A 22,447-nucleotide genomic window follows, 5' to 3' on the forward strand; every position below is an offset into this window, starting at 1 on the left:
GAACACTAACAACACTACTCTGGCTCATGTCGGATTCCCTTGCGATTAGACGCGAACTAACACAAGGATCTCGAACCATAGTGGCAAGGGTACCAATTTTCGTTTCCTCGTTAGTAACTTTCCTTTGCCGGATATGTTTCCGATGCGTTAAAGATCCAGTTGTTCTCAATTTATCATACACATATTTAAATATACGACATGTAGGGTGAGTATGTTGAGGATATCTTTCAGCCTATAAGTCCCTAGCTCGCATTGAATTTCGTTGGCATTCTCCGTAAGTGAGAAGCATGTCGATTTGTTCTTCGAAGGAATAGATCATTCACTTCACTAGATTCCACTTTACTAGTCTTACCGTTCCTATTAATGTTGTATTGCGAAACCGTCGAATGATGTTTACATGTCAATGGCACGTTAGATGGATACGCCGTATTCGGCGAATATTTACTATCTGCACGATTTACGAGAGACAGTTGTCATAGCATGTGCTTTGGTAAGTGCCAAAGTGGTAAGCAATACCACTCAATCCATGATAAGAAGATTGCAGCACTGCACTGATATCAATGGTCATCACTTCGAATACCTTCTGTAAATGGACGTTCATGCCACCTTTGTGATCTTCGTTGACCTTCAAAGACCTTACTGTTACACATCATCGGATTCGTCTCGATAGCCGCTATCAGAAAATAATTGCAAACTACAGCATCCCATTAAAAAAAAAAAACGAAGTTAACCTTCATATCTCTGACGCGGCCCCATTTAACAACAAAAAACCAACGTCATATTACAGCCCCCCTTGTCTCATGCAACATTTGTTTCACAAACTTTTCAGCTACTATTATACTTTCGGCGTTATTCTAGGTGGCAATAGTTAGTGACTCACCATATATATAATCCATTCAGGCTTTGACGTTGGGCTCCATAATGGAGCAAGACAAGTTCATATGATCTTTCAACCTAGACAAGGCATACAAAATAAAATGGTACAACTCGTCTGAAAATCTCTCATCAACAGGTACTGTATAAGCCGTAGGGAAAGACACCTAATGTACAATCTTCACAAGAATAACGAGCGAACAACAAAACTGGAAGTCCAAGAATGAAGTTTCTGAAAGAGAAACAAGGCGTTAGGCACGGATGCAGCCATTCTTCAATATCCTACAACCTGTAGGTGCAAATGGCAAAGACAGTAATAAAAATCAGTGACAAGTCCTCAATAAAAGTCACAGCCTGTTGAATGGAACAAACCTGTTCAGCAAAGAATATGAACTTAAAGTAAACATGGGGACGACGAAAGTAATGAGGTGTAGCAGAAATGCGAACTTAACATCAGATCTGGGAACCGTGAATTCATGAACTGATGGGATTCTGCTCTCTAAAATAAATCTACCAGTATCAAACATTGTCGATAATTTGACGAAGAAATCTCTGTGAAGGCACCTCGGGGACACAGTATTGCGCAGAGATTATTTGTGGGCTGTGGGACACCCGGGAAAGACAAGAATCAAAGCACCTGCCATGTCGTGTTGCTGAAGAAAGCTGAAAACTACATGTCTCGGTACGATTCGAAATGAGAAGCATTTCTGCAGAATCAGCTTGTAAAGTAATATGTGGAAAACAAGTCGATTGGACGTGGTGTTAAGAGTTTAGAAAATACACTCATGCTCTAAATTAAGGATAATGCTGATACATGGTGAAACAGAGTTCTGGTGGGCGGTTTGCGGGTTTAAATGCTGTGCGTTTGACCTGCAGTCGTCGCACGGTAGCGCTGGCAGCAGTCCACATACGCAGAGGTGTGTTGGTGCTTGTCAGACTACGGTGCAGCGAGTAAGTGTGCAGACGTTTTCAGACGTGATAATGGTGACTGTGTGTTGAAAATGGCTCAAAGAACACATATTGGTGACGTTATGAGGGGTAGAATACTAGGCCGACTGGAGGCTGGTCAAACACAGCAGGTCGTAGAACGGGCCCTCCGTGTGCCACAAAGTGTGATCTCAAGATTATGGCAACGATTTCAGCAGACAGGAAACGTATCCAGGCGTTACAGTACGGGACGTTCACAGTGTACAACACTACAAGAAGACCGATATCTCACCATCAGTGCCCGCAGACGGCCACGGAGTACTGCAGGTAGCCTTGCTCAGGACCTTACCGCAGCCACTGGAAAAGTTGTCTCCAGACACACAGTCTACAGACGACTGAACAGACGTGGTTTATTCGCCCGGAGACCTGCAAGGTGCATTCCACTGACCCCTGGTCACAGGAGAGCCCATAAAGCCTCGTGTCAAGAACACAGTACATGGTCATTGGAACAGTGGTCCCAGGTTATGTTCACGGAAGAGTCCAGGTATAGTCTGAACGGTGATTCTCGCTGGGTTTTCATCTGGCGTGAACTAGGAACCAGGAACTAGACACAAACCCCTTAATGTTCTTGAAAGGGACTCATATGGAGGTCGTGGTTTGATGGAGTGGGGTGGGATTATGATTGGTGCACGTACCCGCCTGCATGTCTTTGACAGAGGAACTGTAACAGGTCAGGTGTATCGGGACCTCCTTTTGCACCAGTATGTCCACTTTTTCAGGGGTGCAATGGGTCCCACCTTCCTCCTGATGGATGATAACGCACGGCCCCACCGAGCTGCCATCGTGGAGGAGTACCTTGAAACAGAAGATATCAGGGGAATGGAGTGGCCTGCCTGTTCTCCAGACCTATACCCCATCGAGCACGTCTGCGATGCTCTCGGTCGACGTATCGCTGCACGTCTTCACACCCCTAGGACACTTCAGGAGCTCCGACGGGCACTGGCGCAAGAATGGGAGGCTATACGCCAGCAGGTGCTCGGCCACCTGATCCAGAGTATGCCAACCCGTTGTGCGGCCTGTGTACGTGTGCATGGTTATCATATCCCATATTGATGTCGGTGTACATGTGCAGGAAACAGTGGCGTTTTATAGCACATGTGTTTTGGGACGGTTTTCTCAACTTATCACCAATACCGTGGACTTACAAATTTGTCTCGTATGTGTTCCCTATGTGCCTATGGTATTAGCGCTAGTTTTGTGTAGTGTGACATTGTGTTGCACCACATTCTACAATTATCCTAAGTTTATGAGCATGAGTGCAGTTTCAGTAGTAGTAAAGGGAGCCACAGTTGGTAGGAACAATGGGGGAAGACAGTTATTAGATAAAATGTACCCAACACAGCTCGTAACTGAAGACGATGGGTGTAGTTGCTACACATCAGATAATTCTGTACAAAAATACACCCCAAAACTGACAAAAAACCAGAGACATATACCAGAAAGCAGGTATATATCAGCTACAGTGTAACACTTGTGAAGGCATATACAAGGCCAAACAGGGAGAACACTTGATGTCAGATACAAAGAACACATGAGAGACTGGAAATATGGAACAAACCACTCCACATTTGTAGAACACCTAAGAGAAAATGACCACAAGCCAATCACTAGAGAAAATGACATGAAAATAATTAGAATCAACAATAAAAAAAGACCTCCTAACCATGCAAGAAAATTTCCACATACAGAAAAGCAAATCAGAGGGGAAAATCCCGTTGAATGACCAAGTACACATGCCAAGCAATTCATTATTTACACTAATAGATAAAATAACAGAATAACGTTCGCAAAAAGTATTAATATAATACTGTCCAATATAATAATAATAATAGAACCCAACACCTTTACACTCACTCATCCATGAACCCCTCCACAGAATATTGAAACGAAAAGTCAGATGAGCTGTCATCAAAGTTTTCAACCACTCGCTAACAGCTAGGACAACCGCCCCCCACCCCCCCCCCTCCCACCCCGCCCAAAAAAAAATAAATAAAAAAAAAACTGGTCTGCTCTATCTCTCTCTCACTCATTCACACACACGGAATAAACATAATACATCATAAATAGAAGTTAGTCTCGAACATATAGTTCGTTAGGTTGGCAACAAATAGGTAAACATACAAAAGAAGATGAAACACGTCATGGAGTCGCAATATTTAAGTTGTGAAGAACAGTGTACGACGAAATAGTTGTATCGAGTGACAAAGGAACAATAGTCCACCACAAAAAAGAGTGAGAAACATGGTTAACAGTGTGTGGCAAGCGAGAATACAAAGATGTGATTACTGGCAGTGATAAAAGTGGTAGTGCGACCTCCAGACCAGATGTGAGGAAACGCAGATCAGCAAATCGTAAGTAATTACTTTTTTTACAAAAAAATCGCTAAGTGAAGTGTTTAATAATCTAAAACTAGCAAAGCTGTATCGTTATAGATCTCCTGATGATGCCATAGAACAGGAGAAGGCGGAACGCGTATGGGATAAATAAAGTAAGTAGCAGCAGGAAAAGGCAGTTTTATTTACAAAAGAAGTATTTATATGCTTGCCGCGGAGGATGGCCACAAACGTGATATACAGTATATTGTACACTCGAGGACTAAGTTTTCTTTGATAATTAATGTATTTTTGGATTTAATACAGTATATCCTCTACATTTTAAAACTGTATCATTCGGTTTCATAAAGTACAGTGCACTATTTCCCCTACGTTTTCAAAATAAATAAAAAACAAAATAAATGAATAAAATATGCTTCAGACATTCAATAATCCGGCACATCCGCTAATCCGGCACCCATATGTGCCAGGAATGGCCGGACTAGCGAGAGTCTAGTGTATCGCCGTCCCGCGACTTTTAGTGAGCTTTCGGGAAGTGCAGGGCCCCACTAACCGAAGGCGATAGGCGGTTAGGATCGAGCCGGCCGCGCTCGCCACTCCGACCCTTCCAGAGCAGCAGCACGCCCAGGTGGCAGCCGGCGGCGCGCTAATGACAGGCAGGCGCGGAGCGCAGCGTTTGGCGGACGCCGGTTCCCAGTCGGTGTGCCGTGTGAGCGGCTCTCGGCCGCAGCCTCGGACCGCTGGCGAGGATTGGCGGCGGTTTTCCACATCGGCACAGCCGGCCGGCACGCCGCAGTGGCGCTGCGGGCGGCGGCGGCGGCGGCGGAGGCGGCTGGCATCAGATAAGCCGGTGTAACGCTAGACGCGGACACGGCCCGGGCCGGGCCGCCGTAAAGCCGCGGACACGGCCAGGGCCGGGCCGGGCCGCCGTAAACACCGGCCGCCATAAAGGCGGCGCCGTACCTTACCTTCACTCCCTGGCAGTCGGCCGCGGCGCGGCAGGCCCGCCATAAAGATGCGGCGATTAATTGCCCCCCCCCCCCCTCCCGTCCGGCGCTCACTCGCGACGCTACTGACTCGGACGTCGCCTCGCTCTACGGGCCGCCTTTCAGCTGGAGGGCGACCAGCTGTAGTGGTGCTGGAATCGGCCTTTCCCGGGACGACACCACACTTGCCGCAACAGTCCAGTACGGTGGTTTGTGCGGGTTCGTTAAAAACTGACGAGCGAAAACATTTTGACGGGTGCCCACAGCGAGAGTGCGTGCTGCCTGCGCGCCTATTCTGTATCTTTCCATTATTGCGCCGGTCGTTTCGGTACTCGAGAGCACCGAACGGTCTAGTACTCGAATTAGAGCCCCTGCGTTACTCAGTATGCATTTCGGTAGCGATACCGTTCGGGTCTAGATAACCAAACCGCTGTTGGCGGTTCGCGTCGCGCAAGCCAATCAAAAGCGAGCGGCTGCAGACCTGCACATGCGCACAGCGCCACCAGCACAAAGCGGCTACCAGAGGACAGAGGCGCGCTATTCTTCCGAGCACCGAAGAGGTAGCGTATTTGACTGTATTCTGCAGATTGTCATAAATGCCGCATTATGTCATTTTATACTCATTCACACTGACATCGTGTTTTGGATTTTACGTTTCGGAAAATGAGTTAGGAATAGTGTGTAGTACCACATTGTACTAATACATGTATAAAAACAGCCGAAAAATCGACTCTGAGAGTTTCAACGAATAAGAAGATAAACAGAATGTGGTTATAACTCGCTCCTACAGATCCAAATGATTAAGTAGCCCACTTCCCTATATGATACGTCAACGATTTGGATATTAAAAACAAAATTGAAAAAAAAACGCATAGAGCTCCTGCAGTTCGTCCAAGTTCATAACATGCTTCTCGTGAATGAAAATGATTCGTATCTGGTGCTACAGTCTTCGAAATATTAGGGCGGAGATCTTTCATCTCTGTCTACTGTTGTTAAGGATTCGATCGCAGATAAATACTTGTGACAAGCAAGATTATGAAGATGACTGCTGCTACTTACATTCCCAGTATTTTAAGTTGTGTTCTTACATTCCTGTCTAACCGCATACTCGGAAATCGCTACATATTCGGAAAGAATGGTGAATTATTTCTAACAACAAATTTCATATTTCGATTTTTAAACACACAGAAATCACGAAATCATTACTGAGGAAATGCGCTCTTACATGTAAGTAATAACAAATATTGCAGAAAAATCTTCACTTACACAAATAACATTCTCTTAGAACGTGTTGCATATATGAAGAGGGAAAAAATATTTTGCACACCATCCGTGGTCGAAGCCGTGGCCTTTCGTATCGCATACCCGCGCGCTAGCCACTTAGCCACGCCAAACAACAGTAACGTACAGCTCAGTTTTTGTGGTCTTGCGGAGAGGAACGTAGGCTGACTTCTTTGCCAAACGGTGCTGCGTAAGTCATAAATGCGTGATAGTTTGGAAGGTTTCCAATATCAGGCTTCACATAATTGCTTTCCATTGCTACTTGAAAGTTGTAAACACGTTTCGATAATAACTAACTAACTCATTTGTGGGAAAAAGTACACAAAGGCACTAGTAACGTCAGTTCACACTCATGTATTATACGTAAGCAGAGCCGATCTCTTGATATTTAATGATGTTTAAACTCTTATTTGCATAAAAATAACACGTATTTTGAGAGAAAATTGATCGAAAACGTTTTTTCTATGTAATCATTCACAAACTAACCATATTTCTAACAAAGGAAAATAGTCTATTACGAACTCACTTTCCAACCGGATGCGTCCTCCGGTGATTCTTTAGTAACACAATCACTAAATCCAAAGTTAAAACCGCTAAATATGTTTAAAATAACAAATGATAGGTGCACATAAACCACAGCTCACCACTCGACAGGGCTAGACCGAAATCCAAAATCTCTCGGTACAAAAGTCGCAAAATCGGTGGGAGGACCGCCCGGTAACAAGTCTCAGAAGCTTACTGAATAGGATATTTCGATAAGGAACCGATTCGGTAGAGCCGTCCTCACACGTTGACGTGCAGCTGTACGATTCGTGTGACATCTCTCGCTGGTATTTCGCACTGAGGAGCCTGTCTCGCGTGAAACACAGAATAAGTTCTGCGACATATCGACAACGTGTCGCGTAAAGTATAACCGATGAGAAGCAATGTCACCAGCATAATTCGCGAGACGCGATACGTAGCCTTTATTTGGTGGATTTCACTGTACGAATATAAGCCGATTCTACAGCCATCGGCACACGGACCGTGCTGTCGAACGTTAACGTTGAGCGTGCCTAGTTCAACGTGCTGCTGAACGCTCAGGAACGATGCGACTTGTGCATACGGTACGTGGTATACGCGATCGCAACGCACTCCAGCGGCAGTTGAGGGATGTGTCTAGATCATAAATCACACTGTTTACTCAAAAGTCGCGGGTGAAATTCCCACGTTAGCTCTATTAAAACGCAGATTTCCTCCATTGTTCATATCCTAGTCACAGGCTTATAAAAGTTCCATTGCAAACAGTGTGACACGAATTTGCAATAGTTGTCCACATAAAATAAACACTATTTTATCTTTATCTTTCCCACATTTTAGTAAAACACTAATATCATTCTTACTTGATCAGTGTTCCTACCCAATAGCAGAGTCTTTACAACATGTAAATTACAAAACTCAGGCCGGCCGGACTGGCCAAGCGGTTCTAGGCGCTTCAGTCTGGGACCACGCTGCTGCTACGGTCGCAGGTTCGAATCCTGCCTCGGGGATGGATGTGTGTGATGTCCTTAGGTTAGATAGGTTTAAGTAGTTCTAAGTTCTAGGGGACTGATGACCTCAGATGTTAAGTCCCATAGTGGTCAGAGCCATTTGAACCATTTTTTTGAAATTACGAAACTCAAAAGAAAAAGGAACAAAATATCTTTATTCAAGTAGTGGCGGCTCTCTTCCTGGAACGCACCTCCGTTACAGCCGCCGCTTTGAAGCTTACATACAGAGCTGCCACAATCGGAACTTCATGAAACTGTAGGGGCTGAAGCAGTAACATTTCGCGTTGTCCCACGACAAATTCAGATTTTTCTCAGCCGAAACTGGACGAGAAAAAAATGTATTGCGTTACTTATTAAACACCCCTCGTCCAGCAATGCCATCCGAGCAGGGCGGCTTTAGAGAAAACTGGAGTTGCTGGGATCAGGCGCTAACTCTCAGAACACTGGTTGAATCTCGATTACAGACACATCTCAGATCGGTCGCAGCTTTTCTGTGCGTGATGGCAGCTTACGATACGGTATAGAAAGAAAAACAGATGTTCACATTTGCTGGCATCATTTCATATCACAAGTTAGCAACAATTTTAATTTTTTCTGAACGGAAAACTAGGGGCATGCGGAACCACGAGCAATAGCTTGCCTCCACTTTACTTTGTATATCTACGACGATACTTATCCAGTGTATGTTCTGGATCACAAAGGACCGCTGATAAAGTTAATGCCGCACCTGACAAGAGGTAGGAGACGAGGGCCTGGCGCAGTTTCAGGGTCACTAGTGACGTCATTTATGGTGTCTCGTTGCGGACTTGGGCATCCTAGCGCAGACTCGAGGTCAGCCGCCACCCTCACAGGCCTGCCACGCATTTCTGTTATTGCCGGGAGGAGCCCAGAACCGGTTATAACTGGTCTGAAGACATCACTTACGACATGCCATGCAGGTGATCTGACAGTAATACGCAGGAACGATGATACGAAGCACTGTAAAAAGTACACTCACAAGTTACCTCGCTGTGTAGAATACGTTCTGCTGCAGACAGACACTCCAAACTAGCCCAAGTAAAACAGTCACAGTTGTAGCATACCCTTTGTGTTACTTAATTTGTTCGTTGAGCAAGAAATAAAGGAAAACAAGGAAAAATTTGGAAAGGGGGTAAAGCTCAGAGAGAAAAATAAAAACTTCGAGGTTGGCCGATGACATTTGAGTTCTGTCACAGACGTCTCAAGACTTGGAAGACCTGTTGCACAGAATGAATAGGTCTTGAAAGCGGTTGTAAGGTAACCACGAACAAAAGCGTGACAAGAACAATAGAATGTAGTGGAAGTGGCTCAGCCAGTGCCCAGGGAACTAGATTAGAGAATGAGGCACTACAGGTAGTAGATGGTCAGCAAAGCTACTGACGATACCGGAAGCAGAGAAATATAAAATGTAGATAGGCAATAACTATAAAAGCATGTATGTATGAATGATGAGATGAAGGAAATTATTCAGATAGTTAAGGAAGAACAGAATGTGTGATGTGTGACTGTAATTCGACAGTACGAAAAGGAAGGAAAAAAGCAACAGGAAGGCGCCCAGTCGAATTTTTAGAAAGCATAATTTAATCATCGCTAATATCTGGTCAAAAAATCATGAAGGAAGATTATACTCGTTGAGGACAGTTGGAGACACAAAGGAAGGTTTCAAATATAAATGGTTCAAATGACTGTAAGCACTATGGAACTTAACATCTGAGGTCATCAGTCTCCTGCATTTACAACTAATTAAATCTAACTAACCTAAGGACATTGCACACATCCGCGCCGGAGGCAGGATTCGAAGAAGGTTTCAAATAGACCACATAATGGTAAGATAGAGATTTTACAGGGGCATAAGTTGACTCTGATCATAATTTATTGATTATGTACTGCAGATTAGAACTGAAGAAATTGCAACCCAGAAGGGAATTAAGGATAAGGGAGCTGGATCAACTGATGGAACGAGGGACTGCTGAACATTTCAGAGGGAGACAACGATGGAATGAAACAGGGGAAAGGAATGTAATAGAAGACGAATGGGTGGCTTTGAGAGACAAAACAGGGAAGGCAATGGATGATCAAACAGGTAACAAGGTAACGCATATTGCAAATCCATCGACAGCACAGAAGATATTTAAATTAACTGGCGAAAGAAGGAAATATAAATATTCAACAAATGAGCAAAACGAAATGGAATACAGATGTCTAAAAATTGCGATTACAATAAGTGCGAAATGGCTAAGAAGGTCTGCCTAGAGGGCAACTGAAAGGCTATAGAAACGTGTGTAGTAGACGAAGTACAGAACCTGCTGCAGAAAAATGAAAGATACCTTTCGCTGAAAAAGACGCAGCTGTATGAATATCAACAGCTCAGATGGCGAGTCATTACGAAGCAAAGGAGGGGAAGTTGGGAGGTGGACGGAAAATGTATAGAGTCTATAAATGGGAAACAAACTAGAGGACAATATTATAGGAAGAGAGGAGAAAGTAGGTAAAGATGGGATACGATACTGAGAAAAGGATCTGACGGAACAATGAAAGACTTAAGTCGAAACAAGGCCTCTGGAGTAGATGATATTCCCGAGGACTTATTAAGATACTTAGAAGAATGACAAAATTATGCTACCCGGTGTTAAGATATATAAGACACTCGAAATAGTTTTAGACTTCATGAAGAAAGTAATAATCCCAGTTCCGAAGAGGGCAGGCGCTGACAGGTGTGAATACCAAGGAGCCATCAATTTAGTAAGTAACGGTTGCAAAATCCTGACAGTAATTGTTTGCAGACGAATGGAAAAAGAAACAGCTACTGTACTAAAGTTTAACAGCTGTTGTCACATAGAACCTGAATTTAAGGCTAACAAGAAAAATCTCAGCAAAATTGCTGTAGTTATTCATGCTACTTAGTTTTAAGAGATCCTAAAACAAATGACTTGCGTGCAAATAAGATTCATGATTTAGCTAAACACACAAGCACTCGCGCGCGCGCGCGCTCGCACACACACACACACACACACACACACACACACACACACACACACACACACACAAAATCATCAGAATTAAAACGAGCAGTCGTTTATTCAGGTGAAACGTGTATAAAAGTTTTCAGAGAGACAATGCGCGAGTATTGTCAAACAAATGTACCACTGAGAGTTTTGTCGTAGCGTGCAAGGCAGGGATGTGCGGCGAGGGTCGCGTGGGCAGTACAGTACAGGACACCGAAACATGAGTGGTGTGTGAGGCCCGTCTTACAAGGCGGAAACAGAGAATGACAGCAGAGCTCCTACTGCCGTGGCAGTTAACTTTGAACACGAAAAATTATGCCTCGAAAATCAGTGCTTTTAATTGAAAATACACAACAGTTTTCATTTACTACTAGACTACGAGGACCACTCATAAATATAAAGTACGTGCCTCGAAACCGAAAGTAACATATTTGAGAAATCCCAATCAAAAACTAAGTTCTCGTAGCTGGGGTTCACAGTCACATGAAATTTTATAAATGATGTCGTGGTTCCCTTTTGACTGCAAGATTATTTATTTGTAAAGCCCATTATTGCAATTTCGACCGTGTGCCCATTATCAAGTGGAAATTATTGGGCTATAGCGGATGTCAAAATCTAAATATCATCTGACATGACATGACGACACAGAAACTGATTTCGTCGGCTGTATCGTTGATTATGACTTCTTGTGTGTAATGACTTTTTGAACTGCATTGTGAACAATATTGCTCGTATGCTGCTTTATCTTTGCATGCATCTATAATATTGGTTCGAGGAAATGTTTGTTTTTGTTTCATATAAAACAGAAGTTGGTTTCGTTGCATAGTGTTCTGTCAACGTTTGTTCCTGCCTACGAATCCATGTATGAAGTTCTCGATTTAAATACATTGTATATATCCGTTTTTCGTACCTACTCGCATTTGATGGAGACATTTATGTTATCAGCTTTTGACAGAACTGGTGATCAACATTATTACACCTTGTCTCGGGATGAGTACGTGTTTCTGCTTTAAATAGTGTTGCTTCTTGTAACGACTATGCTTTATAGTCTTAGTGACTAAAGTACTCTCTTTACAAATGCCAAAAATAAAACAGTAGTTATGCAGATGTCTTCACGCGTTATTAACAGGTACTACGAACAATACATTTTAGCAGAGATGAATGCAGTACAATCGTTCCCCCAATCGTTTGACAATTTAAAGACAAGTAGTACAAAATTCACACGCTTTCTTCACTGGATCTACTAGTGAATGCTCCATAACTAGAGTTTACTAAATGCAGTACATTCAGTGTGGGGGAAGAACGTTGAGATTATATGAAGCAATGCTATGTACAAATATGCACTTGAATGTAGGATATTTATGCTGCATAACAGTATGTGCCATAATAACGGCGAGAAGCATAAATACATACTCATTCTGTCTAAAGATGTAATAAAGCTGGTACAGTGGTGGCTCCACTCGGTCCTCTGTAATGTGAAGAATAATCTTCTGTTCTGAACAAAACAAAAACAAATATGGAAGACTTTAAATCATTCTACAAGAAGCTGCAGCCCACCAAGTGGGATGGCAGTGAAGCAAGTTTGTGTCTTCGCAACTGCTTACATAAGTTGCAATCCCAGTTGTGAGAGTTGCAATCGCAGCTCCTCAGATGTAAAAATGGTGGTGTCGAGAGGCACGGCAGGACTGGAGCTGCCAGGGAGTGGTGGAATGGGCAGGGGATCAGAGGGGCAGGAGATCAGAGGAGCTAGGTGCCAGAGGGACAGTGGGTTGCAGGGGCAAGAGGACAAGAAGGTAGGGGGCTGAAGGGGGCAGGGGGACGGAGGGGTAATAGGCAGAGTGGTAAGGGGAAAGAGGGGCAGGGGGGCAGATGGGAAGGGGACAAAGGGGATGGAGGGGGAGGGGCCAATAGGCAGGGAGACACAGGGTCACGTGACCAAAGGGGGAGGGAGTCAAGGAGGAGGGGGGGCAGAAGGGCACAGGGACAGAGGGACAGGGGACCAAGGAGCAGCGGGACACATTGTCAGGGGACCAGAGGGTCAGGGAGCCAATGTGCAGGGGGACAGAGGGGCGGAACGGGAAGGGGGAGAGTGACAGGGGTACAGAGCGGCAGGGGGACAAAGGGGCAGAGGGACAGAGGGCAGGGGCCAAGGACCAGGGGGACACAGGGGCAGGGGACCAGATGGGCAGGGGGGCAGATAGGCAAGGGGACAGAAGAGGAGGAGGGGGCGAAGGGCAGGGGGACAGAGGGGCACGGGACCAGAGCTGCCAGGGGCGAGAGGCTGGAGCGGAATGCTGGCCTTACCAGAGTCGAGGTCAGTGGCGCTGACAGTGAGCACAGGCGAGCCGACGGTGATGTTCTCGAAGACCTCATTGCTGTAGCTCATCGGGTCGAACAGCGGTGCGTTGTCGTTGAGGTCGAGTACGTTGAAGTAGACGCTCACTGTAGAGCTGAGCGGTGGCCGCCCCGAGTCCTGTGCCTGCACCACGAAGATGTAGTGCGCCACCTGCCGGCACGTACGTATTCACTGTTAATAATAACACTCTTGCATGCATTAAATAACAAGTCATCATATATTACTGAATGTGGCGAAGCATCTTTTTTTATCTGCTACCGTTTCAATGGTATTCATTCAGAAACATTAAACTCAATTCTGTTTTCAAGGGGGTGTTACACCCCATTAACTTCCGTATGGGCACATATCGAGAAATACGTATCTCTTATTTTGCTTCACACTACGAAAAATTCAAAGCTGATAAAAACAATAGGTTTGCCTGTAAGTGAAATACTTATCATGGGAAGCTCATACTAGCATTTTATGTTGTGTCAAATACCACGTGTTGACGTTGTGACAGTATCTTGCCACTGTAAATCTGAAATACAGATGTGGCACATGTACATCGCACATTTTGTGACGACTGCTTTTCAAATAATGTAATTCCCTGAACTGTATTTTCTTAGAAGTTATCCGTGGGTGTCCCACATAAAACAGGACGCCTCACGTACCGGTTAATCATCTTTAGTCGAGTTCCTTGTGAAGTGGCGTCACTGTACCGAAAGTTTTGTCGGAAAGTTGAGTGCAGCTGTGTATTCGTGCTTCAGTAATTGTGAGATGCTCCTACTGTTGACTTGTTACAGAACTGGGGCACTTTGCATTACAGTTCCTATTGTGGAGTGTTACGTAAAGACAGGCTCCATCAAGGAATCTAACGAAATGTTTCAAGTGAAGTATCCTGGTAGGAAACGTCCCACGACCAGCACTATTCTGGATCTGTACAAGAAATGGAGGGCGTATGATCTGCTCAGAATGTGCAGAGTTACAGTCAACAGTAAGGACCCCTGAAACTGCAGACAGAATTTGGGTTGGCGTTACGAAAAGTCCCCGCACGTCGGTAAGGAGGCTATCTCGTACATCGCGTACTAAAAGATTTGAAATTAAAAGCCTATTGTGTGAGTGTGGTGCAAGAGTTGAAATTCGAGGATCAGGAAAAAATAAAAGAGTTCAGTATTGTAACTGGCTTCTAACAGGCAGAGAAGCTTTATGCAGTATTCCAAGAAGAAGGAGCAACCCCTCACAAATCCAGTTAGGTTGTGGCCCACTTTACCAGCGTATTCCATAAAGACAGACTTGTCAGTAGAAGCAGAGCCCTCTGCCCCCCAAGGCCTCCGGACTTGACATCACGTGATTTTTGTTTCTAGGACACAGAGTATGCTGACAGCCCTCGCACGACAGACTGTCTTAAACGGAACATTCCAGGCAAATGAACATCACACCGGCAGAATTACACCGTGTTGCTGATAACGTCTTCACACAAAGTTGGCGATGCCTGGGTGCCCATGGCCACCACTTCCAGTATGTCTTGAAAACAGCTATGCACATGTTTTTTTTTAACGTTACTACTATTTATTACTTTTTGGGTAGGTTATTGAATCCCGGGCGTGAGGCGTACTTGTTTTATGAGGGACGCCCTGTACTAAAGCTATGTTATAAGCGCAGCTCTAAACAATTTACTGTTTTTATATTAAAACTTTTTGCATGTCTTATCGTAATCAGACAGTCTTAGTATTGTTAAAATTATTATCATGAAAATAATATCCATCTGTGGAACGTTAAAACACAGCAGCAAACTGCGACTCTTCCCAGAGGCGAACCCCGGACGCCCGCAATCCGTAAGCAGTAAGCAGAGAGAATGTGGGCAGTCGGATGTTAAATGGCTGTTTTTATCCGTGAAATAGACGAGTGTTGGACGCGGTGTGTGATACCCGACATCGTCATCGTGAGGAATGATACGGTTCCCCTGATTCCACCGAACACTTGTGCCTGTGGTACACAGATGCAGCATTTGACCAGCTACGATCCCATAACCAAAACGCCCCTTGTCCTGTATAACAAAGAAACGACGCTTCAGACAAATGCCGGGATGGTTCCTTGGAAATGGCACGGCCGATTTCCTCCCCCATCCTTCCCTAATACGATGCGGCCAGTGACCTCGTTGTTTGGTCCCCTCCCTCCAAATTAACCAACCAATCAGCCAGCCGTGATTTTCCTGGCAGTTATTCGCGAACGAATGTCTGTTACTGGTCTCGTTTCATCTTACAACACTTAAAAAGTCGACTGCTGCTTACTTCCCAGTTCTCACGTGCATTATAAAGTTTCACCTGCCTTTGGGATGTTCTACAAGGATTTAGCATCTACTTGGCCGACTTCTTTGAGCATTTTCTGTGACCGATTGACTCTAGCCCGTCTTTTCAGCTTTGGTTAGACTGTACGGAATCCACTGGGAAGACATGTATATCACGGCTGAACGTTCGTGCAAGATCGAATGTACCGCAATCTCAGGCACACCTGAGAATGCGTAGAGCTGTCTCGTGGTGAGGTCGCGCACCGGTATTCTTCAGATTTGTCGAACGTACCATCGGTGGGGTTTTGGAACAACAAAAAAGTCTGGCCGACTGTTACGAAATTCAACGCTGGCGGAAGAACGACCACGACGAAATTACGAAAATCAGTTGCAAACAAGGCTTTTCTGAAGGCGATTGACTGTCAGAAGCTGAACGAAACGATTCGAGGCTTGTTGTTTACTTAGATGTCTACGAAAATCTATAAAAAATCCAACGAAACCCTTCGCGTCCTATATCCGCATCGTTACAACACTGATTTTCTAAATCGTCGTTGTAAACGAACTACTCCGCCAATTTCTTACCAACCATATTTTAGATTTACCAACTGGCATATTTTAAAGCAATAGCAATGTCATATCGCAATGCCGCTGTCTGCGGTCGTTTCCACCCTGGACGCAACACGCTGTGTGCTGTGAGTCGGCACTGTTGCCGCGACGACCTAGCACTATTCGTGTTCCAGCGACAGCCACAGGTCAGACCACGGCCCCGTACCGTATGCGAGCTTGCGTCGCCGAGTTCGGGTCGAGTAGAGGGTAAAATAAAAAATAATAATAAAATAAAAATAATTCAACAAAAAGCTCCGTAATCGAAACCTGCAGAGATGTATATGCAGAACTTACAGCAAAAAAAAAAAAAAAAAAAAAAACATGATCGTAAATAAAATTAAGATTAGTAATCACAGTTTAGAAAAAACAGTCACAAATCGTGGCAGCGAAGGGCAAAGTCAAGAACAAGACGCACCTGTGCAACCAGGAAGGCTGCTATCGATTGTAGTAGAACCGAAAGAAAAAGTCAAAGATTTTGTCTGCTGAACAGATGAATGTCGGCGGGAAGCGACGCGATGTGTTTTTCACTTCTGGGACTGTCTCGATAAATTTGTAAATCTGCCAGCTCCACTGAGCAAGAGGTCCAGTGAAAAAAAAAAGAAATTGCCTACCGGGTGCGTTTAGAAGGATCGCCCTCGGCCCTAATTGCATGTGTGACTCAAACGGTCATTAGTGATGTAGGTGAACAACAACTGCGACATGGCCGTTGTAGCACTAGCGAGATACCAAATTTTACTCGCCGATTCGAATGTGTAGTGCACCAAAGATTTAAAATAACTTGAGTGAATAATTATCTTTCTCCGAAGGGGAAGCGACCAGCAGGTTTCTCAGGTGATGGAAAGACGCCACTGTAGGATAGGTTCCTAACAAATATCTCGCGTATTATCGGAACTGTGGGACTTCAGAGGGGCGAAAGAGGTGGACGCGAGCAGCGAGCAGATGCGCCAGTGTGAGCGCATGTGCAGCTGCCACGTGAAATTTCCCGTCAGCGAAAGTTCAAAGAAGAGTCGGTCACTCTAGTTTTTTGCAGTGTGGATAGGAACGTGACCAACGAGATGTAAAATGGCTTCCTACGCCGCAATCAGAGCTGCCGTACTGAATTAAATCATTTGCAGTCCAAGCCCGCGTGTGGCGGTTCCTTATATTAACAGTAACCATCTCCGTGCCCACCCTCGATTCTTTACAGAATGACGTCCCAGGTATAAAACACTTTCAAACGTCTGACTACTTGAAACTGAGTTGGTGTGTTAAATATTTCTCGTTAATTGTGTAAAACATTTGTCCATTATTATCAAAAACCCTATTTATATCGGTTTTATTAGTTTCGCATTTTTCACCCGATGTTTATGACGTCATATCTCCAGAACTACATGTCGTACAATGAATAATTTTGCACATACATTCAGTGGTATATACACGTAAGAGCCAAAGAAACTGGTACACCTGCATAATACGAGAGTTCTCCAGAAAGTGAGTTCCGATCGGTCGCGAAATGGAAACCACTGGGAAAATCCGGTAAAGCTTTGCACAGATGTGTTGGGCGGTGTCTCTAACAAACCTGTCGATCGTGACGTGTCGCTCTTTTCAGTTTTGAGTGAACAGCGAGCACGTAAAGATGCGTAGGGAATAGTGTCTCCCGCCAAGTATGAGGTCCTTATTAGAGATTTCGCCTGTGTCATGCAACCCACATAACACAACTGTCGAGCAGTTCCTTCTTGATGCCAATTCTCGGCCGCACATTGCAGGGGCAAAGAAGACGCTCCTGCAGCCTTTCGGATGAGGAGTGTTTGATCACCCACAATACAGTCCGTAATTGGCTCCCCCTGAGTCTCATCTCTGCTCACAAGAACCGCTGGCTATGAAGACAAAATTTTTCCACAGACAACGAGCTGCAGACCAGTGCAGATAACTGGCCGAAAGCACAGGTGGCTGCTTTCTATGACGAGGATATTGGAAAGCTGATACAACATTACGACAACACTCGAAGTTGGAGCGGCGACTATGTAGAGAAGTAGGTGAAAGGTGTATCTAACTGTTGCAAATAGAACGTTTCTAGTTTTCATTGTTGTTTCCATTTCGCAAACGATCGGAACTTACTTTCTGGACAACCCTCGTATCATGTATGGCTCTCGCGAACACGCAGAAGTGTCGCAACACGACGTGGCATGGATTTGCCTAATGTAGTACCGGAGGGAATTGACACCATGAATCCTGTAGGGCTGTCCATAAATCCCGTAAGAGTACCACGGGTGGAGATCTCTTCTGAACAGCAACTTGCAAGGCATCCCAGACATGCTCAATAATGTTCATGTCTGGGGAGTCTGGTGGCCAGTGGAAATTTAGAACAGTGTTCCTGGAGCCACTCTGTAGCAATTCTGGACGTGTGGGGTGTCGCATTGTCCTACTGAAATTGCCCAAGTCCGTCGGAATACGCAATGGACATAAATGGATGCAGGTGATCAGACAGGACGCTTCGGTACGTGTCACCTGCCAGAGTCGTATTTAGACGTATCAGGGGTCCCACATCACTCCACCTGCACTCGTTCCATACCGTCACAGAGCCTCCACCAGCTTGAACAGTCCACTACTGACATGCAGAGTCCTTGGATTGATGTTGTCTCCACACCCGTACACGTCCATCTGCTCGATACAATTTGAAACGAGACTCGTCCGACCTGGCAACGTGTTTCCACTCATCAACAGTCCAGTGTCGGTGTTTAACGGCTCTGGCGAGCCGTAAAGCTTTGTGTCGTGAAGTCATCAAGGGTACACGAGCAAGCCTTTGGCTCCGAAACCCCATATCGATGATGCAGTTCCGACAGGGTTGCTTTTCTGTCACGTTAGAGGATTCTTTTCACCCCTATTTTTGCAGGATCTTTTTCCAGTCGCAACGATGTCGGAGGTTTTATGTTTTACCGAATTCCTGATATTCGCGGTACACTCGTGAAATGGTCGTAAGGGAAAATCCCCACTTCAACGCTGCCTCGGAGATGCTATGTCCCATCGCTCGTGCGCCGACTATATCACCACGTTCAAACTGACTTAAATCTTGATAACCTGCCGTTGTAGCAAGAGTAACCGATCTAACAACTGCGCCAGACACTTGATGTGTTATATAGGCGTTACCGACTGCAGCGCCGTATTCTGCCTGTTTACATATCTCTGTAATTGAATACGCGTGCCTATACCAGTTTCTTGGGCGTTTCAGTGTATATGAAGATATTTTCTGGAAAATATGTTGGGATCAGAGTTAGCCCAAAGAAGGAATGCAGTAAAACGTCATGCCTATATCAACAGCGAAAATATAGTAAGAGATAAACTTTTTTCCTTCCATTATTTTAGTTTCGATAAGTTCGAGATTATGTGCAATGTTTGTTGGAAGTCGACAGGTGTAGTCATTCTCAAACACTAACTCCGTGATACCAAGACGTATACACCGCTTTTAACTTCAATAGTTGGCTTATTGTGTTAAATCTTTAGCATAATATTATACCTAGAAACGAGTAGGTAACAAGAGCATTTTAAATTTTTAAATTTGGTGAATAATTATATAAAGTACTGAAAATCAAATTTTTGTTTCGCCCGCTAGCCGTCAGAGAGACAGCCAGCAACCGGTAGTTGGTGTTAATTTTAGTCGGTTAGTACATAGGTAATTTGTGTGCTGTGAATGTTTGCTGCCTGAAAGAACAGGACGCGCATTGAAGAGTTATAAACAACAAACCGTTTGCCGTACGATTTTGTTATGATTAAATGTCAAATGACCAGAAACGTGCGATTAAAGTCTTTAGAACTTCGTACGATCAAGAACATAGATGCAAATAGCATCTGTCAAGTGTGAGGCATTGGATGTAGACTTTTATTATGAAGCAAATGATTTGCGTCCTGCTTTCTACAAGGGACTGTCAAATGAAAACTAGACAGACGGAGAAAAAGTAAGTAAACTGTCTATTATTTCAAAAGTAATAACCATAACTGTTAATAAATGCATCCCATTGTGAGACAAGACGGTCAGTTCCTTCAGGGAAAAATGTTTGCGGTTGCCTAGGGAACCGTGATGGTACCCAGCATTTCTTCGTCCGAAGCAAATCGACAGCCACGAATGTGTTTCTTGAGGGCCCCAAAATATGGAAATCGCATGAGGAGGGATCGTGACAGCAGGGAGGTTGTGCAAGAGATTCCTTGCGAAACTTGTCCAGCATAGTCGAAACAACAGGCACGTCACCTCCGAGAACGCCACACTAACGTTTTCATTTGACTGCTCATTAACTTCCTGGAAGATGCTGCCACAACTAACGAACAGCGGCACGTGGATACTTTGCAAAAGTTGAAGCGTGTAAAGTTCCATGACATAGGAATACTAAAGACAGCGTCTTTCTGTTACAGCATATTGTCCGCTCACGTCTTACGAAGGTTGTTTCGACTACGGTGGAGACGTTGCGCTGGGAAGGCCTTACACATCCTCTTATACAGTCCCGATCTCTCCCCACGCGATTTCCGTATTTTTGAAGACATGGAGAAAGCCATTCACGGCCGTCGATTTCCTTCAGACGAAGAGTAGCACTCCCAGGTATGCAACAGCAACATTTTTTCAGGAAGCCACTGATTGTCTTGTCTCAGAATGAGATACATGTATTAACAGTTATGCCTATTACTTTTGAAATAATAAGTGGTTTATTTACTTTTTTCCATCTGTCTCGCTTCCATTTGACTGAGCTTTATACACACACAAAAAAAGGTTTTGCATCACCCCGGTTCCAAGAACTCGTAGACAGTACGTACTGTATCACAGACATAGTCCCTTTGACTGTTCAGAGATGTAGGGGAAGTGTCCAGCGGTCTCTGAGTGAACCAAAGCGGTTTTGTTCGGACAACATGGAGGAGATACAGAGAGACAGGAACTGTCGATTACATGCCTCGCTCAGGCAGTGGATGACCGCTACCTACGGATTATGGCTCGGAGCAATCCTGACAGCAACGCCACTATGTTGAGTAATGCTTTTCCTGCAGCCACAGGACGTGGGCAAAAGGCTGTATGATGAGCAGCTTCACTCCCGACGTCCACGGCGAGGTACATCTTCGCAACTACGACACCATACAGCGCGGTACAGATGGGCCCAACAACGTGCCGAATGGACCGCTCAGGATTGGCATCACGTTCTCTTCACTGATGAGTGTCGCATATGCCTTCAACCAGACAATCGTCGAAGACGTGTTTGGAGGCAACCCAGTTAGGCTGAACGCCTTAGACACACTGTCCAAGCGAGTGCAGCAAAGTGGATGCTCCCTGCTGTTTTGGGGTGGCATTATATGGGGCTGACGTACGCCGCTGGTGGTCATGGAAGGCGCCGTAACATCTGTACGATACGTGAATGCAATTCTCCGACCGATAGTGCGACCGCCGGCCGGAGTGGCCGTGCGGTTATAGGTGCTACAGTCTGGAACCGCGTGTCCGCTACGGTCGCAGGTTCGAATCCTGCCTCGGGCATTGATGTGTGTGTTGTCCTTAGGTTAGTTAGGTTTAAGTAGTTCTAAGTTCTAGGGGACTGATGACCTCAGCAGTTGAGTCCCATAGTGCTCAGAGCCATTTGAACCATTTTATAGTGCGACCATATCGGCAGCATATTGACGAGGCATTCGTCTTCATGGACGATAATTCGCACACCCACGTGAATGGCTTCCTTCACGATAACGACATCGCTCGACTAGAGTTGCCAGTATGTTCTCTAGACATGAAACCTATCCAATATGCCTGGGATATATTGAAAGGGGCTTTATGCAAGAGGACATGGTACTGGGTATTAGAGGTACTGGCATCTACAGCAATCTGGACCATCACCTCTGAAGGTCTCGCTGTATGGTGGTCCAACATGCAATGTGTGGTTTTCATGAGGAATAAAAAGGGCGGAAATAATGTTTATGTCGATCTCTATTGCAATTATCGGTACAGGTTCCGCAACTCTCGGAACCGAGGTGATACAAAGCTTTTTTTTGCTGGGTGTAGTAACATCTTTTTAACCGCCATCGGTATGTACGACAGTATTGGCGCGTTCTGTGACGAAGAGCGTAGGAACTTTGGAACCATCTGATGTCTAAAAAGCCTTGCTATCGTAAGGCCACGTGTGTGTTCATGTGGAACTGGACCTGTCATAGTAAGGCACCTCTGAGTGATTGTGTGTGTGGTCGTCGGTCAATGTAAGTGGTGATAAA

General features: G+C 44.9%; 1 protein-coding gene across 1 annotated transcript in view; it reads right to left on the minus strand.

The window, feature by feature from the left end:
* LOC124803478 (cadherin-related tumor suppressor) overlaps window positions 1-22,447 on the minus strand; it is a 491,307-nt gene that overhangs the window by 363,524 nt on the left and 105,336 nt on the right. Inside the window, exon 4 of the mRNA XM_047264670.1 lies at window positions 13,317-13,518. Within this exon, the coding sequence (XP_047120626.1) occupies window positions 13,317-13,518 (202 nt within the window). The remainder of the gene's footprint in view (window positions 1-13,316; window positions 13,519-22,447) is intronic.

The sequence above is a fragment of the Schistocerca piceifrons genome, chromosome 6, assembly GCF_021461385.2.
Source record: "Schistocerca piceifrons isolate TAMUIC-IGC-003096 chromosome 6, iqSchPice1.1, whole genome shotgun sequence".
NCBI classification, from domain to species: domain Eukaryota; kingdom Metazoa; phylum Arthropoda; class Insecta; order Orthoptera; family Acrididae; genus Schistocerca; species Schistocerca piceifrons.